The 16291-nt window shown below is 45.1% G+C and overlaps 2 protein-coding genes across 2 annotated transcripts; both read right to left on the reverse strand.

The window, feature by feature from the left end:
• Nucleotides 1–1796: 1796 nt before the first annotated feature.
• On the reverse strand, nt 1797–7536 carry LOC114583442 (vomeronasal type-2 receptor 26-like). Its single transcript, XM_077916939.1, has 4 exons — nt 6669–7536; nt 4513–4740; nt 3526–3652; nt 1797–2952 (listed from the first exon to the last, which is right to left on the reverse strand). Exons 1-4 carry the CDS (start codon nt 7491–7493, stop codon nt 2051–2053), a joined length of 2082 nt encoding a protein of 693 aa, XP_077773065.1. The 5' UTR covers nt 7494–7536; the 3' UTR covers nt 1797–2050.
• A 3854-nt stretch (nt 7537–11390) lies between these two features.
• Nucleotides 11391–13846, reverse strand: LOC144325273 (vomeronasal type-2 receptor 26-like). Its single transcript, XM_077918017.1, has 2 exons — nt 13632–13846; nt 11391–11724 (listed from the first exon to the last, which is right to left on the reverse strand). The coding sequence occupies exons 1-2, from the start codon at nt 13844–13846 to the stop codon at nt 11391–11393; spliced, it is 549 nt and encodes a 182-aa protein (XP_077774143.1).
• Between the last annotated feature and the right edge of the window lie 2445 nt (nt 13847–16291).

Consider the following 16291-nt stretch of genomic DNA (forward strand, 5'->3'; position numbering starts at 1 on the left):
ACACGGAAACGCCGTTTACCTTCCCGCCGGAGCGGTACCTATTTATCGACTTGCACTTTGACATGCTTTCGAACTGCTAGGTTGGCAGAAGATAAATTAATTTCCCCTTTAATCATGAACCTACCCAGACCCTGAGATCACCTTCTGAGGCTCTCCCCAGGGAAGTTCACCTGGCACCTTCATTATACACATTTAGAAACCAGGCAAAAAGTTCCTTTTTAACCAGGCCTTTGGTTGATCCAATTTACATCCTATTCCCTTTTAAAATGTGGTGGGTTTTTTTTGAAGGGGGGCTATTGAGTTGTTTTTTTTATTTTTATTAGGTATTTTGTGCTTTTATATCTTTATTTTATTCTGTGAACCGCCCTGAGACCCCCGTGTATAGGGCGGTATATAAATTCAAATAATAATAATAATAATAATGAATCACCATATTTATTTCCCCAAACCACCTGTAGGCAACATACTATTAAATTAATTCATTTCCCCAAAATTTAATATATTCCCTACTTACTAAGATCACCCCTTTGTTTAATTTTATCTGAATTTTACCATCTGCCAAGAAACACCTGGGCCACTCGGAAAAACCCTACAGAGGGGGTGGGAAACTCATGGCCATGCTGGGCTTGGCTGATAGGAGGTTCCTCATCCCTGGCCTATAGGCTTACTCTGAGCAATACCCCCAATTGCGGTCTGCGCCTCCTACCATCCTGGTTAGAGATCATTACTTCTGTACACGGAGCACAATCATAGCAGCAAGACTTCTCCCCCTCCTTCTTTGCCTTGCTGTAACCTGGATGGTGGTTATCATTGCACACTGAAAGGGGCTGCACCTTTGCACAATGCAAGGATAGGAATGGTTCATCATCAGCTGAAGTTCTGGCACTGTTGATTTCCATAGACTTATGAAAAATAGATCGGGGACGCGGGTGGCGCTGTGGGTAAAAGCCTCAGTGCCTAGGGCTTGCCGATCGAAAGGTCGGCGGTTCGAATCCCCGCAGTGGGGTGCGCTCCCGTTGCTCGGTCCCAGCGCCTGCCAACCTAGCAGTTTGAAAGCACCTCTGGGTGCAAGTAGATAAATAGGGACCGCTTACTGGCGGGAACGTAAACGGCGTTTCCGTGTGCTGCGCTGGCTCGCCAGATGCAGCTTGTCACACTGGCCACGTGACCCGGAAGTGTCTCCGGACAGCGCTGGCCCCCGGCCTCTTGAGTGAGATGGGCGCACAACCCTAGAGTCTGTCAAGACTGGCCATTACGGGCAGGGGTACCTTTACCTTTTTATGAAAAATAGAGACACACGTAGCACCCAGCTTCTGAATTGACTTAGACATGTTCAATGCTTTGCTGTCCAGTCTCAGCTATGCTAAAATTATGGGTCTTTCTCTTGTTTTCTATGGGCAGTTGGCACTTCTACTCCAGAAGGTATACCCCCCACAAAAAAATGGCATCAAAAGCAACTAGGAAGTCTCAAATCCAGAAAATTGATGTGTGACTCTACTCTTTTTTATTATTAAAAAACACACAAATCTCTGTGTTGATCTCCTTGCAGTTGTTTCAGTATTGATAAGTGGATCTTAACATTCATTGATTTTGTGCCTTGCTTGGAAACTGATGCATTGGACAATGGACACAAGCTTAGAAAGTGGTTTTTTTTTTTTTTTTTGGTAAACGCAGTAACAGAAATATTTGTTATGAAGATAATTTTTAGGACCTGCACTCCAAATCTAAATCAGATTCAACAGTTAGCCCTAAGAGAAAATGAAAATAACGCCAGAAATGTATGGAGATATACTTAGTCTGGATAGGTTTACTACATAAGTCAATGTATAGCAATAAAGAACAGAATATATTAGAACACCTTTCAGCATTCAGAGTTGAACTTTTGATCCCCCTGGCCACTAAAACAGCAACTATTTTATAACCACAAAACAAGAGAACAAAATCCCAAAAATAGTATAATTCTATTGCACAGTTCCAATATATTTACACCTCTTTTATAGTTATATGCAGGATACCAAGAATGTAATAAAACCACAGACTCTTCTATCATTTATGTCTTTCTCCGTATTAGATGTTCTCTGCTGTTCAGCTCAGGCCGCAACACAATAATGTAGCATTTGGGGGAAAAGATGCAGCCCAGCAGGCCAGCACTGGAAGCCAAGATGGAAAAGACTTCAACAGCCACCATATATTTTCCTCTTGTGCTCAGGTAAGTTGGGACAAAGGATACCCAAACACTGCAGAAGACCACCATGCTGAAGGTGATGAACTTGGCTTCATTGAAACTGTCAGGCAACTTCCTGGCTAGGAAGGCCACAATGAAGCTGACCGTGGCAAGGAAGGCCATGTAGCCCAAGACGCAATAGAACATCAGGACCAAGCCTTCGTTACACTGCAGGACTATTTCCTCTGTCATTGTGTGCATGTCTAAATCAGGGAATGGAGGAGAGGTTGCCAGCCACAGAGTGCAGATCCCTACTTGAATTTTGGAGCAAAAGAGGACAACGGAATAAGCCAGTCTTTTATCCACCCATTTCCTTATTCTGGATCCTGGCTTGGTAGCCATGAATGCCAAAACCACCGATATGGTTTTGGCCAAGATGCTGGAGAGGGCCACAGAGAAGACGATGCCAAAACTGGTTTGTCGGAGAAGGCAGGTCGCCTTATTTGGTGTCCCAAGGAACAGTAAGGAGGAGAGGAAACACAAGAGGAGGGAGACAAGGAGAACATAGGTGAGGCTTCGGTTGTTGGCTTTGACTATGGGAGTGTCCCGGTACTTAATGAAGATGCCAAAGACTAGAGCTGTGATCAGAGACAACAATAGTGCAGAGAATGTTGAAATGATGGCCAAAGTTTCATCAAAGGCTAAGAAGTTTGGAATCTTAGGAATGCATTGATTCTTGCCCTTGTTTGGATAGTGATCTTCTTGGCATACGAGACAAGTTTCCATTTCTGGACGGGAGGAAAGCAATGCATCACAATCCGAACCAGTTACAGCTATTCTTAAAAACAACTTTTATTAAGAGTCCACCTAGCCTAATATTTTTCTCCAGGGAGCCCTTCAAAACTTCATGCCTAAAACATTTTAAACAGTTAAGTCGTGTTATCAAATCTGGACTTTTGTATGTGAAGGACATATGTTCTTTTTAATTCTTGTTTGCCTCGTTCTTTTCCCCCTTTATCCTCATGAATCATTATAGCCGAAACTTTGAGAGCCAACCCTGCTGATTTTGACAAGACTTTTCAGCTTCTCTCCATACAGCCTTGTTCTTAAAGGAGAATCACAATTTCTATTTCATCTCAAGTTAGTAGAACTTGATGGCAGAATGTAGTGACTTCATTTCTTAAAAAAACATATTCTTCAAACTGGTTGAAACTTAAAATTGTATACATATTATTTATAACCAATGGAAAAAAATGCATAATGCCATCATTAAATCCTTGCCCCGCTTTAATGAGAACAAAATTGCAAAAGAGCTTCTTGGAGATTACTGCAATGTATTGTACTGTTTGATATATCCCTACCCTTCTCATTTGAGACCATCCCATCTGGACATGGAACACAATCATAGCAGCAGAATTTAACTCCTTCCTTCTTTTTCTTTCCATAACCAGGATGGCAGATGTCATTACATTCTGAAAGCGGTGGCACCTATTCAAATATATTTGAAGAGTTTAATATTCAGAGAACATCTAGGAGCATTCATCTTACATCAGATAGTCTACTAGTAAAGCGGAACACTAATCGTACAAAATATACGGTATTCTTCCTAATTGCTCAGGTAGCACATTCAGGGCAACAATTACCTGCTGTATTAAACATAATCCAAACTGTAGAAGATTAGGATGTTAATACTTAGAATGACCAAGTAGGTTAGAATTCAATCTAATGCCACAAAGCAGAAATTTTAATCTGTTTTAGTATTTTGACTTTGGTATGTTTTAAAGTAGTTACGTTTCCCCCCTAGATTTTCTTGTTTGGTCTTCTTGTAAAGCACTTTGAGGTATTTTTAACAATCAAGGAGTGCATGCAGTTTATGAAACAAACAAACAAACAAACCAGCCAGCAAACCAGCCTCAGGGATTTCACAGAAGAGAATGATGGACAACATCCTCTCACATTAATTGAGTTCTTGTTAGAGATTTTTTTTCTGGATGGTGCACTTTTAATACAGTGGTACCTCGGGTTACATACGCTTCAGGTTACATACGCTTCAGGTTAAGAACTTTGCTTCAGGATGAGAACAGAAATCGCGCAGTGGCGGCGCGGCGGCAGCGGGAGGCCCCATTAGCTAAAGTGGTGCTTCAGGTTAAGAACAGTTTCAGGTTAAGTACAGACCTCCGGAACGAATTAAGTACTTAACCTGAGGTACCACTGTATTGTTGTCATTTGTATATTTACTGGTAGAACTTTCAGTACTTCTTAAAGGACAATATCTTCTGCCATGTGGCTTATAAACATATCTTCATATGAATGTTGGTATTGGAGAGAGTGTGCAGTTATTTCCTCACCTGAGTCAAGCCTCTTTGCCATTTGATTCTGTCCTCATCAATGGTGAGTTGTTTCCCAGGAGGTGCCTGAGGATCCAGCCTTCCCACTTTGACCCTGATGAAGGACTGATTTGGGAAAGTGACCAAGTTGGTAATATCAAATTCAGCTACTAATTCTCCATGTTCGTCAAATGTAATTTCATCTCCAGCGTTGTTGTTGAATGAGATCCTCTGCAGGAATGAATGGAGCTAGGTGGAGAGATATTAAAAATGTATCTAAAGTGCTGTGATATTCTTATTAAGATTGCTCCATAGCTTTCCTGGATGTATTTAAGCTCTTTTCCTTTAGGAGGGAACACGCGTCCACTAGTACCAAACATTCTGCACCATTTCCAGGATTAGCAAGTAGGAGGTGCTAATATGAGGTCACTGTACAGGCATGAGAAACCACTTTTTTTTTTTTACTATTTTAAGTGCTGCCTCTCTCACCGAGGAAGAGACTGATTGTGCTATTTGACAGCTAATTTATCAAAGTTTATTTTCTTAAGTTCTCGCATCTAAAAGTATCTATTTACTGCCAGCTCACATAAAATATCAAAGCAGTGCACAGCATAAGATACCATCAATACTATACAAAAAGACACAAAATGACTGTGGCGCTGTGGGTTAAACCACAGAGACTAGGATTTGCCAATCAGAAGGTTGTCAGTTCGAATCCCCATGACGGGGTGAGCTCCCGTTGCTCAGTCCCTGCTCCTGCCAACCTAGCAGTTCGAAAGCACGTCAAAGTGCAAGTAGATAAATGGGTACCGCTCCGGCGGGAAGGTAAACGGTGTTTCATGCACTACTCTGGTTTGCCAGAAGCGGCTTAGTCATGCTGGCCACATGACACAGAAGCAGTACGCCGGCTCCCTCGGCCAATAAAGCGAGATGAGCGCCGCAACCCCAGAGTTGGTCACGACTGGACCTAATGATCAGGGTCCCTTTACCTTTACACACACACACACACACACACACACACACACACACACACACACGAATGAAATGGTAAGAAAAGAAAATTATAAGAAAAAGAAAAGCAAACAACTGAATAGGCCAGTTGGCATAACAGAATGCTTTACAAAATTAACCATTGCCCTGCTAAATTCCAGAACGTGGCCAGGTTTTCTAGAGGAAAAGAACACTGGTGTTGTGCAACGCCAGGTCTATAGGCAACAAAACTGCCACCCTGCGAGATTTCTTCATCTCGCAGGGGGTCGACCTGGCTTGTGTGACGGAGACCTGGGTGCGCGAAGGGGATACTGTTACCTTACGAGAGATGGCGCCCCCGGGTTTTTCCGTCCTCCACCAGTCGCGGACTGTGGGCCGGGGGGGGAGGGGTGGCATTGTTAATCCGGGAAGATTGTTCTTTCAGGGCTCTACCATCGCCATCAATCCCCGGCATTGAATGTGTTGGCCTAGTGTGGGGCTCCGAGGAGAGCTTAGCTGTCTGGCTGGTGTACCGGCCACCTAGCGCACCAGCAGCCACCCTGTCAGGCCTGCTGGAGGCGGTGGCCGGCTGGGCCTTGGAGTTCCCTAACCTATTGGTATTGGGGGACTTCAACATCCATGCTGATGCCACTCCCTCCTCACAGGCTCTGGACCTGGCGTCTTCCATGGCGACACTAGGGCTCTCCCAGTTTGTTTCGGGCCCCACACATCAAGCAGGCCACACGCTGGATTTGATCTTTGGCGTCGGTATAGATGTGATCATGTTTCCTTCGATGAAGGTGCCATGGTCTGATCACTACGCTCTGAAAGCCAGGATTGACGTTCCACCCCCACCCTGCTTCGGTGGCGAGCCGATTTGGGCTCGCCCGCAGAGGCTGATGGACCCTGATAGATTCCGTCAAGCCTTGCGGGACCTTACTCCCCCTGGCAGGACTTGACATCTTTCCGCAGGGCCTGCAAGACAGAGCTGTTCCACCAGGCCTTTGGTCAGGGTGCAGGCTGACTCCCTCCTTTGGCAATCTTTACAAAACTTTAGTTTATGGTTGCCATCAATTTGTATTTTAATTAATTTTTATAATGTTTTATAATGTTGCATTGTTTTAGTGTTGTTAGCCGCCCTGAGCCCGGCTTCGGCTGGGGAGGGCGGGATATAAATAAAATTTATTATTATTATTATAACACTGTACCTGCCAAGGTTTCACATTTTGAGGAGACAGCATATCCGCAACCACCCTTCTTCTGTGGTTGGATCCAGCTGACTGCATAGCATGCAAAGCATGTGCCAAAGCATAGACAGCATTATAGATACTGTAGCTGTGGCCAGTCATGCTCATCTCAAAATATGGAGAAGGGATGCTCTCCAGCAACTCCTCTCCAGTACACACTTTATGAGCGTTCATTGTCTCTGTGGAGTTTGAAACTGAACAAGTGAATGCCTGTTGCCAGAAACTATTTATGAAACCATCTCCACCTGCCCAACCAGGATATACATCTTGAATAAATTTTTGGAAGTCTGGAAGCTCCTTTGAGTGAATTGTGAAAGAGATAGCACCATGGAATATTTGTATATCAGTCCCAAGAGTTTTCTGAATGCTGTGTAATGCAAAATCAATTTGGGCTGTTGTAATCCATACTTTTACTTCAGAGGACTTCTTATATTGAGGAAATAGCCACTGAAGCATCTTCAATGCCTTTATAGTACTTGCCAACCATAAAATCGTCCCAGTTTTTCCATATATAACAATTGCCTTGGCTTTGCTTGTCAAAAAAGCTGATGATAAAATTTTTGTATCTTTCATCAAATCAAATACGTCACCAGTGAAACGCAGATTGTTTACAACTCTTTCTGTGAATGCTGAACAGATCCCATTCTCGAAAAGCATTGGCTCTATGATCTGCAAGAAATATTCTCCACCTTCATTATTCATAGTGACAAGCCCAACCCATTTCCATTTGAAATGCAGAAGTAGTTGAATAATTCCCTGGTACTGAAGGGCTTCACTGGGGACCATGCGGTAAAAAGATGGGAACTTAATTAGATTATTTGCTTGTGATTCAAATGAACCATATGAAATCTGAAAAAAAGGCAAACGTAAGAATGGGAACAAGAGTGTGGATCACATTGCCGTTTAACTGAATATTTTTTCACAGCGCAATTGTATATACTCCACAAATTTTTTTGAGAGCAATGCCCCCTCTGCTTGCACACAAATACACAAACACATCTAGTCTTGTTCAACTGTTTCTGTATATATTGATTCCTTTTACATTCATGTAGTTTTTAATTTATTATTTTTGTTTATATTACTGTTTCACCATAAGGAGCCCAGGATAACGCACAATGCAATGTCAGTAAAATATAAAAACACCATAGCATTTACAGCAAATATTAAAACATCTAAAACCATCAAAATCAGAGGTCAGCAACCTTTGTCAGCAGGGGGCTGGTCCACCGTCCCTCAGACCATGTGGTGGGCCGGACTATATTTGAAAAAAAATAATGAACAAATTCCTAAGGTACCCCTGCCCGTACGGGCCAGTCTTGACAGACTCTAGGGTTGTGCGCCCATCTCACTCAAGAGGCCGGGGGCCAGCGCTGTCCGGAGACACTTTCCGGGTCACGTGGCCAGCGTGACAAAGCTGCATCTGGCGAGCCAGCGCAGCACACGGAAACGCTGTTTACCTTCCCGCTAGTAAGCGGTCCCTATTTATCTACTTGCACCCGGGGGTGCTTTCGAACTGCTAGGTTGGCAGGCGCTGGGACCGAACGACGGGAGTGCACCCCGCCGCGGGGATTCGAACCGCCGACCTTTCGATCGGCAAGCCCTAGGCACTGAGGCTTTTACCCACAGTGCCACCCGCGTCCCTGAACAAATTCCTATGCCCCACAAATAACCCAGAGATGCATTTTAAATAAAAGGACACATTCTAATCATGTAAAAACACGCTGATTCCTGGATCATCCACAGGCTGGATTGAGAAGGCGATTGGGCCGCATCCGGCCCCTGGGCCTTAGGTTGTCTACCCGTGGTCAAAACTCATTCAAGCAACGCAGCACAACAGTACAATAGCATTACTGCTGGAATATTATTATTATTATTATTATTATTATTATTATTATTATTATTAATTTATACCCCACCCATCTGGCTGGGTTTCCCCAGCCACACTCTGAGCAGCTTCCAACAAAAGATTAAAAATACATTAAAACATCAGTCATTTAAAAACTTCCCTAAACAGGGCTGCCTTCAGTGCCAGATCTGTCTCCCCAGTGCCAGAACTACAACAAACAAATTTTTGATTGACTCCTGAACGTGAAGATGTGGGGAAACTTCCTAGTTTCCCAGGGAGGGATTTTCACAATTGGGACACCAACACTGGAAAAGCCCTGGTCCTTGTTATCACCTATTGGCTATGACTGTTGGTAGGACATTAAGCATGACTTCCATCTCAAACCATGGATCAGTGGGTATTGAGGAAGGTACTCCTTAGTTCAGTGTTTCCCAACCACTGTTCCGCGGCACACTAGTGTGCCGCGAGATGTTGCCTGGTGTGCCGCGGGAAAAATTAAAAAATTGAAAGATTTTTTTTTTTAAAGTCAAATTTTTGATTGGGGCGCTGTCACTAGATGACCCCTGGGGTTCCCTCCCTCCCTCCCGCTCTGCGCCTCCCTCCTCCTCCTCCTCCTCCGGGGAGGCCCTTCCTGGCTCTCGGCCAAGGCTTGGCGGCTGCCACTCACTCACTCGTTCGCCCACCCGTCCCTCCATCCCTGCACCCGGCCTCTCCCCCTCCGTCCCCGGCGCGGGGGCTGCCGGGATCCGTAGTCCCCTCGTCCTTGGGCTCCGCGCCCGCGCGGGGTGCGCGAACTACGTTTCCCAGTGTGGCCTGGCGGGCCGGGCGTTTTGTTTGAAGCGCACTTCTCCCGGCCATGGAATGAGCACAGTGGCGGCGGCCGGGCGGGCAGGGGCTCTTCCGCGCAGACCCCGCGCAGCCTGCCTGCGCCACCGCGGAGATCGGGCGGCAGGATGGAGGCCGGGGATCCCCGCGGAGGCGGAGCGGCGGAGGCGGAGGCTGCCCCCCAGGTAGGGCTGCGTCGGGGGTTTTTTATTTTTGCAATGCTGCATCCGCGCCGGAGGGGACGCATCGGACCGCGGGGAGACCCCTTGGCGGGCATGCAAGGCAATGCATGCGTGCAGGCGTTGCATGGAGTGCAGTGCAATGCAATGGCAACGCGGCGCCCTGCATGCATGCATGCAACTTCCACCGGCGCTCCGGACTTGGCAGGTGAGGGGGGTCCCCAGTGGGCGGCAGAGAGAGCCGGGAGGGCGAAGGGGAGCCGGGGGGGAGCAGCGCTGCTCCCTGAGCCGAGCCCGGGGGGAAACTTCGGCGTCGTTGCGCCGGGTGTTGGAAGCGGAGGCTGGCGGGGGCCCCTCACCTGCAAAACCTGGTCGCCTCTCATATATTTCGTGCATTGCATTCATCGCCCGATTTCTCCTCCAAGGAGCTCCCGGGGGCGCGCGTGGTTCTCCCCGTGTTATCCTCGCAACAACAGCCCTGCGAGGTGGGTCAGGCGAGTGGCCCAAGGGAGCACCCAGGGATTGTCCTGGCCAGGTGGGGTGATTTGAACCCTGCTCTCTGCCCGGTCTTCGTCCTCATTTAGCCCCCACATGTGCATGACTGTGCATGACTGAGGTTTCCCCCCCCCCTCGTCTTGGCTATGGTGTGAGTCTGTGCTGTTAATTAATGGGGTTCTGCCTTCGGAGAAGATGAGCCAGCCCTCAAGGAGGTGATTATGTAATTTGCTAGCAATTCATGTCCCTCCCGGCGTGACGCTGCGCGCTGACGTCACGGGGCTGTAATGGTGGTGTGCCTCGAGATTTTTTTCATGAAACAAGTGTGCCTTTGCCCAAAAAAGGTTGGGAAACACTGCCTTAGTTAATGGGTCCTGAACTGCTTGGGGGTTTGTAAGTTAGCATCAACATCATGAGTTGAGCCCACCAGTTCAGTATCCAGTGCCATGCTTTCAGAGATGATGATGATGGTGATGATGATGATGATGATAATAATAATAATAATAATAATAATAATAATTTATTTATACCCTACCCTCCCTGCCAAGACCGGGCTCAGGGCGGCTAATACTGAATATAAATACAGTAAAAATATTTTTTAAAAAACAAAAAAACCCCAAACCCCAACAACAACAGTTGATTAAAGTATAAGATAGAATACAGTTTAAAATGCAGCTTAAAATACAGTTTTGTTTTAGTGGTAGCCTATAGATCAAAGTCATAAGGGGAGAAAACGTCAAATATTCACTGGGGGCAACTATCCATGCTGGTCCTACATGGGTCAGCAAAAAGAGCTGAGGGAAAATGTATATACAAATCCCACATAAGGGGTTCCATTTTAAAAATAAATAAATAAATAAATGGGGGGGGGGGGTTAGACTGAGTCCAGCCTAAAGGCCAGGCGGAACAGCTCCATCTTGCAGGCCCTGCGGAAAGATGTCAAATCCTGCAGGGCCCTGATCTCCTGCGGTAGGGTGTTCCATCAGGCTGGGGCCAGAGCTGAAAAGGCCCTGGCCCTGGTTGAGGCCAATCTAACCTCCTTGGGGCACGGGACTTCCAAAGTGTTGTTATTTATGGACCTTAAGGTCCTCTGCGGGGCATACCAGGAGAGGCAGTCCTGTAGGTATGATCCCAACTAGAAGTCCCATTTAGCAATCTGTCACCATCAGAATAATCTTTCAACACATATTCTTGAGATCCTCACCCTTTTCATGCACATTGTTGGGTACCCATATTATATTCCCCAGACATTTCCCATATATTTCAGCTCCTTTTGCTTTTGCCCAGTGCATCGCCCAGTGAATCAACAAATTCCTGCTGGAAAGAAAGAAGAATGGATTACAGTGCCAAGTCTCTCTGTCTCTGATGCTCAGGTCCTACCTGTGGAATCTTGTACAGACCCAAGATGTCTGCCATGCATGAAGTGGTATCAGAACTCAGTCCCCCGATGACTCCTATTACATTTTTCTGGATGCCACATTGGTAGTTGGGGACAAAGTAATTTGTATTAAAGAGCAGGTCCAGAGTGGCCCTGTAGGTCATCCTTGAATCAGTATAGCTGTCATAGATGTGGAACCCAAGAGTGACATTGGGCAGGATCCTGGGATTCTTATTGATCTCATCAACAGCAAACACCAAGACCAAGATGTGCTGGTAGAATTTTGTCAGCATTCTGCAAATAAAATGACTTGCTATTTGATGGGAAGATAAGAGCAAGTTTCATAAAAAAACATTGTTGTCTCCATTTATACGCCGCCCACAACTAAGTCACACATCCATCTGCGTTGTAATTGAGGTGATGCAAAGCATATTTCAGGCTGATTGCTAAAAGGCAGACTTTTAGTAAAATAGCTGTGATTTCTTGTAATTTTTCTTTTGTTTTATTGGAATTTTATTTACAACATAACATAACCCGCCCCCAAATACACAAATCCACCCTCATTAAACGTGAACATCACATACAATGAGCATAACAAACAAGCAAATAAAAGACTTCCTTTATCCTGTATCTGGCTTCCTTATTTGCTTCTTATAAACTGTTTCCTTTCTAAATAATTATTAAGATTTTTCTAATTATAACTTAAGGTAAAGGTAAAGGTACCCCTGCCCGTACGGGCCAGTCTTGCCAGACTCTAGGGTTGTGCGCTCATCTCACTCTATAGGCCGGGAGCCAGCGCTGTCCGCAGACACTTCCGGGTCACGTGGCCAGCGTGACAAGCTGCATCTGGCGAGCCAGCGCAGCACACGGAACGCCGTTTACCTTCCCGCTGGTAAGCAGTCCCTATTTATCTACTTGCACCCGGGGGTGCTTTCAAACTGCTAGGTTGGCAGGCGCTGGGACCGAACAACGGGAGCGCACCCCGCCGCGGGGATTCAAACCGCCGACCTTTCGATCGGCAAGTCCTAGGCGCCAAGGCTTTAACCCACAGCGCCACCCGCGTCCGAATAATATCCACTAAGTCTCCTGCAGACATTAATTGAAACAAGTCCAGGTATGTATTTTAGGGCACTGTTTTGTGAAGTATTCTCTGCATTTCCCCCATGCTTTTTGAAACTCTTGTCTAGTGCGATCTCTAATTGCCTCTGTTAATCTAGCCAGTTCAATATACTCTTAACAGTTTGTCTTGCCATTCCTTTTTTGTTGGCACAGTTTCTTTTTTCCAGTTTTTAGCAATTAGGATCCTTGCCGCTCCTGTGGCATAGAGGAATATTTTCTGATCTTCTCTTGCTTTACCTGTGCCCGTTATCCCTAGTAGAAAAGCTTCTGTATTTTTCATAAAGTTATACTTAAACATTTTTTTAAGCTCATCATATACTTTGTTCCAGAAGCTTTTGATTTTTTTCACAGGTCCACCAAACATGTATAAGTGTCCCCTCTGTTTTACCACACCTCCAGCACAGATTTGTTTTTGTCTTATACATTTTAGCTATTTTGGTAGGTGTTAAGTACCATCTATAAAACATCTTGATTAGGTTTTCCCTCAATAGAGTCTACCCCCTGAAAGGCAGGAATCACAGCTATATGAGGGAAAATAGCTGTGATTCCTGCATTTCAGAGGGTACACTAGATTTGCACTCTGGGACCCTCCTAAAGCTGCAATTCTATGATTCTAACTCCGGTGGTCTAAAGGGGAGGTTGGCTGAGCAGAGGGGAATTCTCTGGTTTGTCCAGGAACCCACTTCCCAGCACAATACAGAACCCAGGAAAGCTGCAAAAAGTCCTATCCTCTAACTACCATATTTTTTGCTCTATAAGACTCACTTTTTCCCTCCTAAAAAGTAAGTGGAAATGTGTGTGCGTCTTATGGAGCGAATGCAAGCTGCACAGCTATCCCAGAAGCCAGAACAGCAAGAGGGATTGCTGCTTTCACTGCGCAGCGATCCCTCTCGCTGTTCTGGCTTCTGAGATTCAGATTTTTTTCTTTCTTGTTTTCCTCCTCCAAAAACTAGGTGCGTCTTGTGGTCTGGTGCATCTTCTAGAGCGAAAAATACGGTACTTTTTTCAAAGCAACTGAAGCACCTTACAGTCAGATAGAAAAAGATAAAGATAAATGAAATTTAAATGGACCATTTACTTACAAGGGGTTGTCGATCATGACCCGAGAAGGGTGTTCATTGAATAAAACCTTGGGAAACACATAATGGATGTGAGATGACATCTCACCAAGGAGGAGATCACCTGACTCATACCACTCATGATGAATATGTGCAGGATTGCTTTGGGTGCACTTCAAACTATGCTCTTTGCACCCCACATTGGGGAGCAGGAACAGCAGCAGCAGCACCACCAACATCCTGATTTCAAACTTTATTCTATGCATGGGCTTTCCTCCCTTTCTGTCTCTTTCCAACATGGTTGCTATTTTCAGCCTGATTTGAACAAGATGGCTTGGTGGCAGCAGAATCTGCCAAGGGATTTCTCCAGTGGACATATATCCACTTTATCCTTGATTTCAACATTGTCAGAAAAGCATGCCTTGGATATCAGATAAGTAACCCTGATCTGAAGCTTTAGCTATGCTAGGATTATTATTGATTAAATTTCTATAGTTCCTCTCTTCTAAAGAACACAGGGCAGTTTACAACATAAACACACAAAATGCATAACATAATAATAATAAATACCGCTACTCCCACTACTATGAAAGAAGGAACCTGAACAGCTTAACGGAGCCTGATCACTCTTTTGTTCTTTATCTGATCTGGCCATGGATTACTGAAGTGTTTATAATCATTTTAGCCTTGCTTGTTTATTTCCCCCTGTCTCCCTACCACCTTCTGGAGCTTTGGCTGGGTGAATTGATTACTGTAATCTTAATAATTACAGGGGAAAGAATCACTACTGAAATGCTTTGGGATGATGTAATGTGTCATCATTTGGCGCTCTGCCAAAGGAAACTTATTTGTTAGAGCAGAGATTATAGAGGGGAGCGCCAAGGACATCTAGTCCAACCCTCTGCTGATAGAGGGCCTCCACAGCTACAAAACCTCATAATCATCAATCTTTATTATGGTCCAGAGACCCAACAAATCATTACAAAGCAATGCACAATTCATACAGCCTACCTCCAGGTTAAACAAGCATTTTGTTCAGAAAATAGGGATTATTTTTTCTTGCAACCACCGATAAAAACTTTGCCACTGCTAATGTTCTAGCATTTGTCCGGTCTTCGAATAGGAACCTGATATAGTGAGCCTCTGATTTTCCCGGGAAAGGTACCAGCAAGGGTAGTATCAGTTCAGCCCTGGCTTGCTCATGTTTTGCACAATGCAACAAAATATGTTTTATGGAATCGATGTTTTGAGCACACGAGCAAAGTCTGTCCTGGTAGGGAACTCCTCTCAACCTGCCATCCAACACTGCAGAAGGAAAGACGTTTAGTCTGGCTTTGGTGAAAAGCCTTCGGTAGTTTGGTACTGTCAGGTTTTTAATTTAAGATATTAACTTAAAGACATACCCATATTGTACTCCTGCTGCCAGCGGACTACAGACTGCATGTGATCGAGATCGCAAGTCACTGTGTGCATTATCTCATAATCTTTGCTTTAGCATCTTTTGGGCGCCTTCATACCCAGGTAATACAGCTGGGGGGGGGGGGAGACAGACCAATAGAGGTGGCTTTTCTAGCCATGGTTTTCTGCCATTTGCTGACAAATTCCTCATTGGTCAGGTGTTGGTAAAAACCCTTCCCTAGATCAAACACTGAAATCCTGAGCCAATGTTTTAGGGCAGCCCACCACGCTTTAGTTGAAATTGGGCATTCACCAGCTTCTAACAGAAGTACGGAGTTGGGGACGCAGTTAGGTACAAAACCTGTAATACGCGACCATCAGAATATTGTTGTGAGTGGTGTGAGATTCCAGGGGGTTCCAGGCACTTGCCCAGGGTTCGTGTTTCCATTTGGGAATGAAGCATGGTTGAGATTGTGGTGTCTTTATGATATATGGTTTATTAGCACATATATACAACCTGACCCTGCAATGGAGCATCATCACCCCAAAAGGGACTTGTTTTGCCCATAGCCACAACCTTGGATTAGATACAAATGAAACATATTTTTTTTAAAATAATTTTTATTTTATTTTACAAATTCATTCACATTCAAAATCACAGATATTAAAAATTACACAAGATTCTTCCGGATCTCAAGACCTCCCCCCTCCCCTCCGTGGGTTCTTTGTGGTGTCTTTGTGATACAGTGGCACCTCGGGTTACATACGCTTCAGGTTACAGACACTTCAGGTTACAGACTCCGCTAACCCAAAAGTAGTACCTCGGGTTAAGAACTTTGCTTCAGGATGAGAACAGAAATCGTGCTCCAGCAGCACGGCAGCAGTGTGAGGCCCTATTAGCTAAAGTGGTGCTTCAGGTTAAGAACAGTTTCAGGTTAAGAACAGACCTCCAGAACGAATTAAGTACTTAACCCGAGGTACCACTGTATATGGTTCATTAGCACATATATACAACCTGACCCTGCAGTGGAAGGCTTCACAGCATCAAGACCCCAAAGGATATTGTTTAGCCCATAGCCACAGCCTTGGATTAGATACAAATGAAACATCGCCCGCCCACCGTCTCCAGCTTTTTGCTTTTCCCCTCCATTTTACACCACTGCCCTCCAAACTCTAAACTCTGGCATTATCTGTTGAGGGATGGAGCCCCACCCATTTCACTTCTCACACTGAGCCGCTTAATCCTTCTTAATGACTCGTCACCCAAGTGATCACCTCATCAGTGA

Source organism: Podarcis muralis, chromosome 13 (assembly GCF_964188315.1).
Source record: "Podarcis muralis chromosome 13, rPodMur119.hap1.1, whole genome shotgun sequence".
In the NCBI taxonomy this organism is placed as follows: domain Eukaryota; kingdom Metazoa; phylum Chordata; class Lepidosauria; order Squamata; family Lacertidae; genus Podarcis; species Podarcis muralis.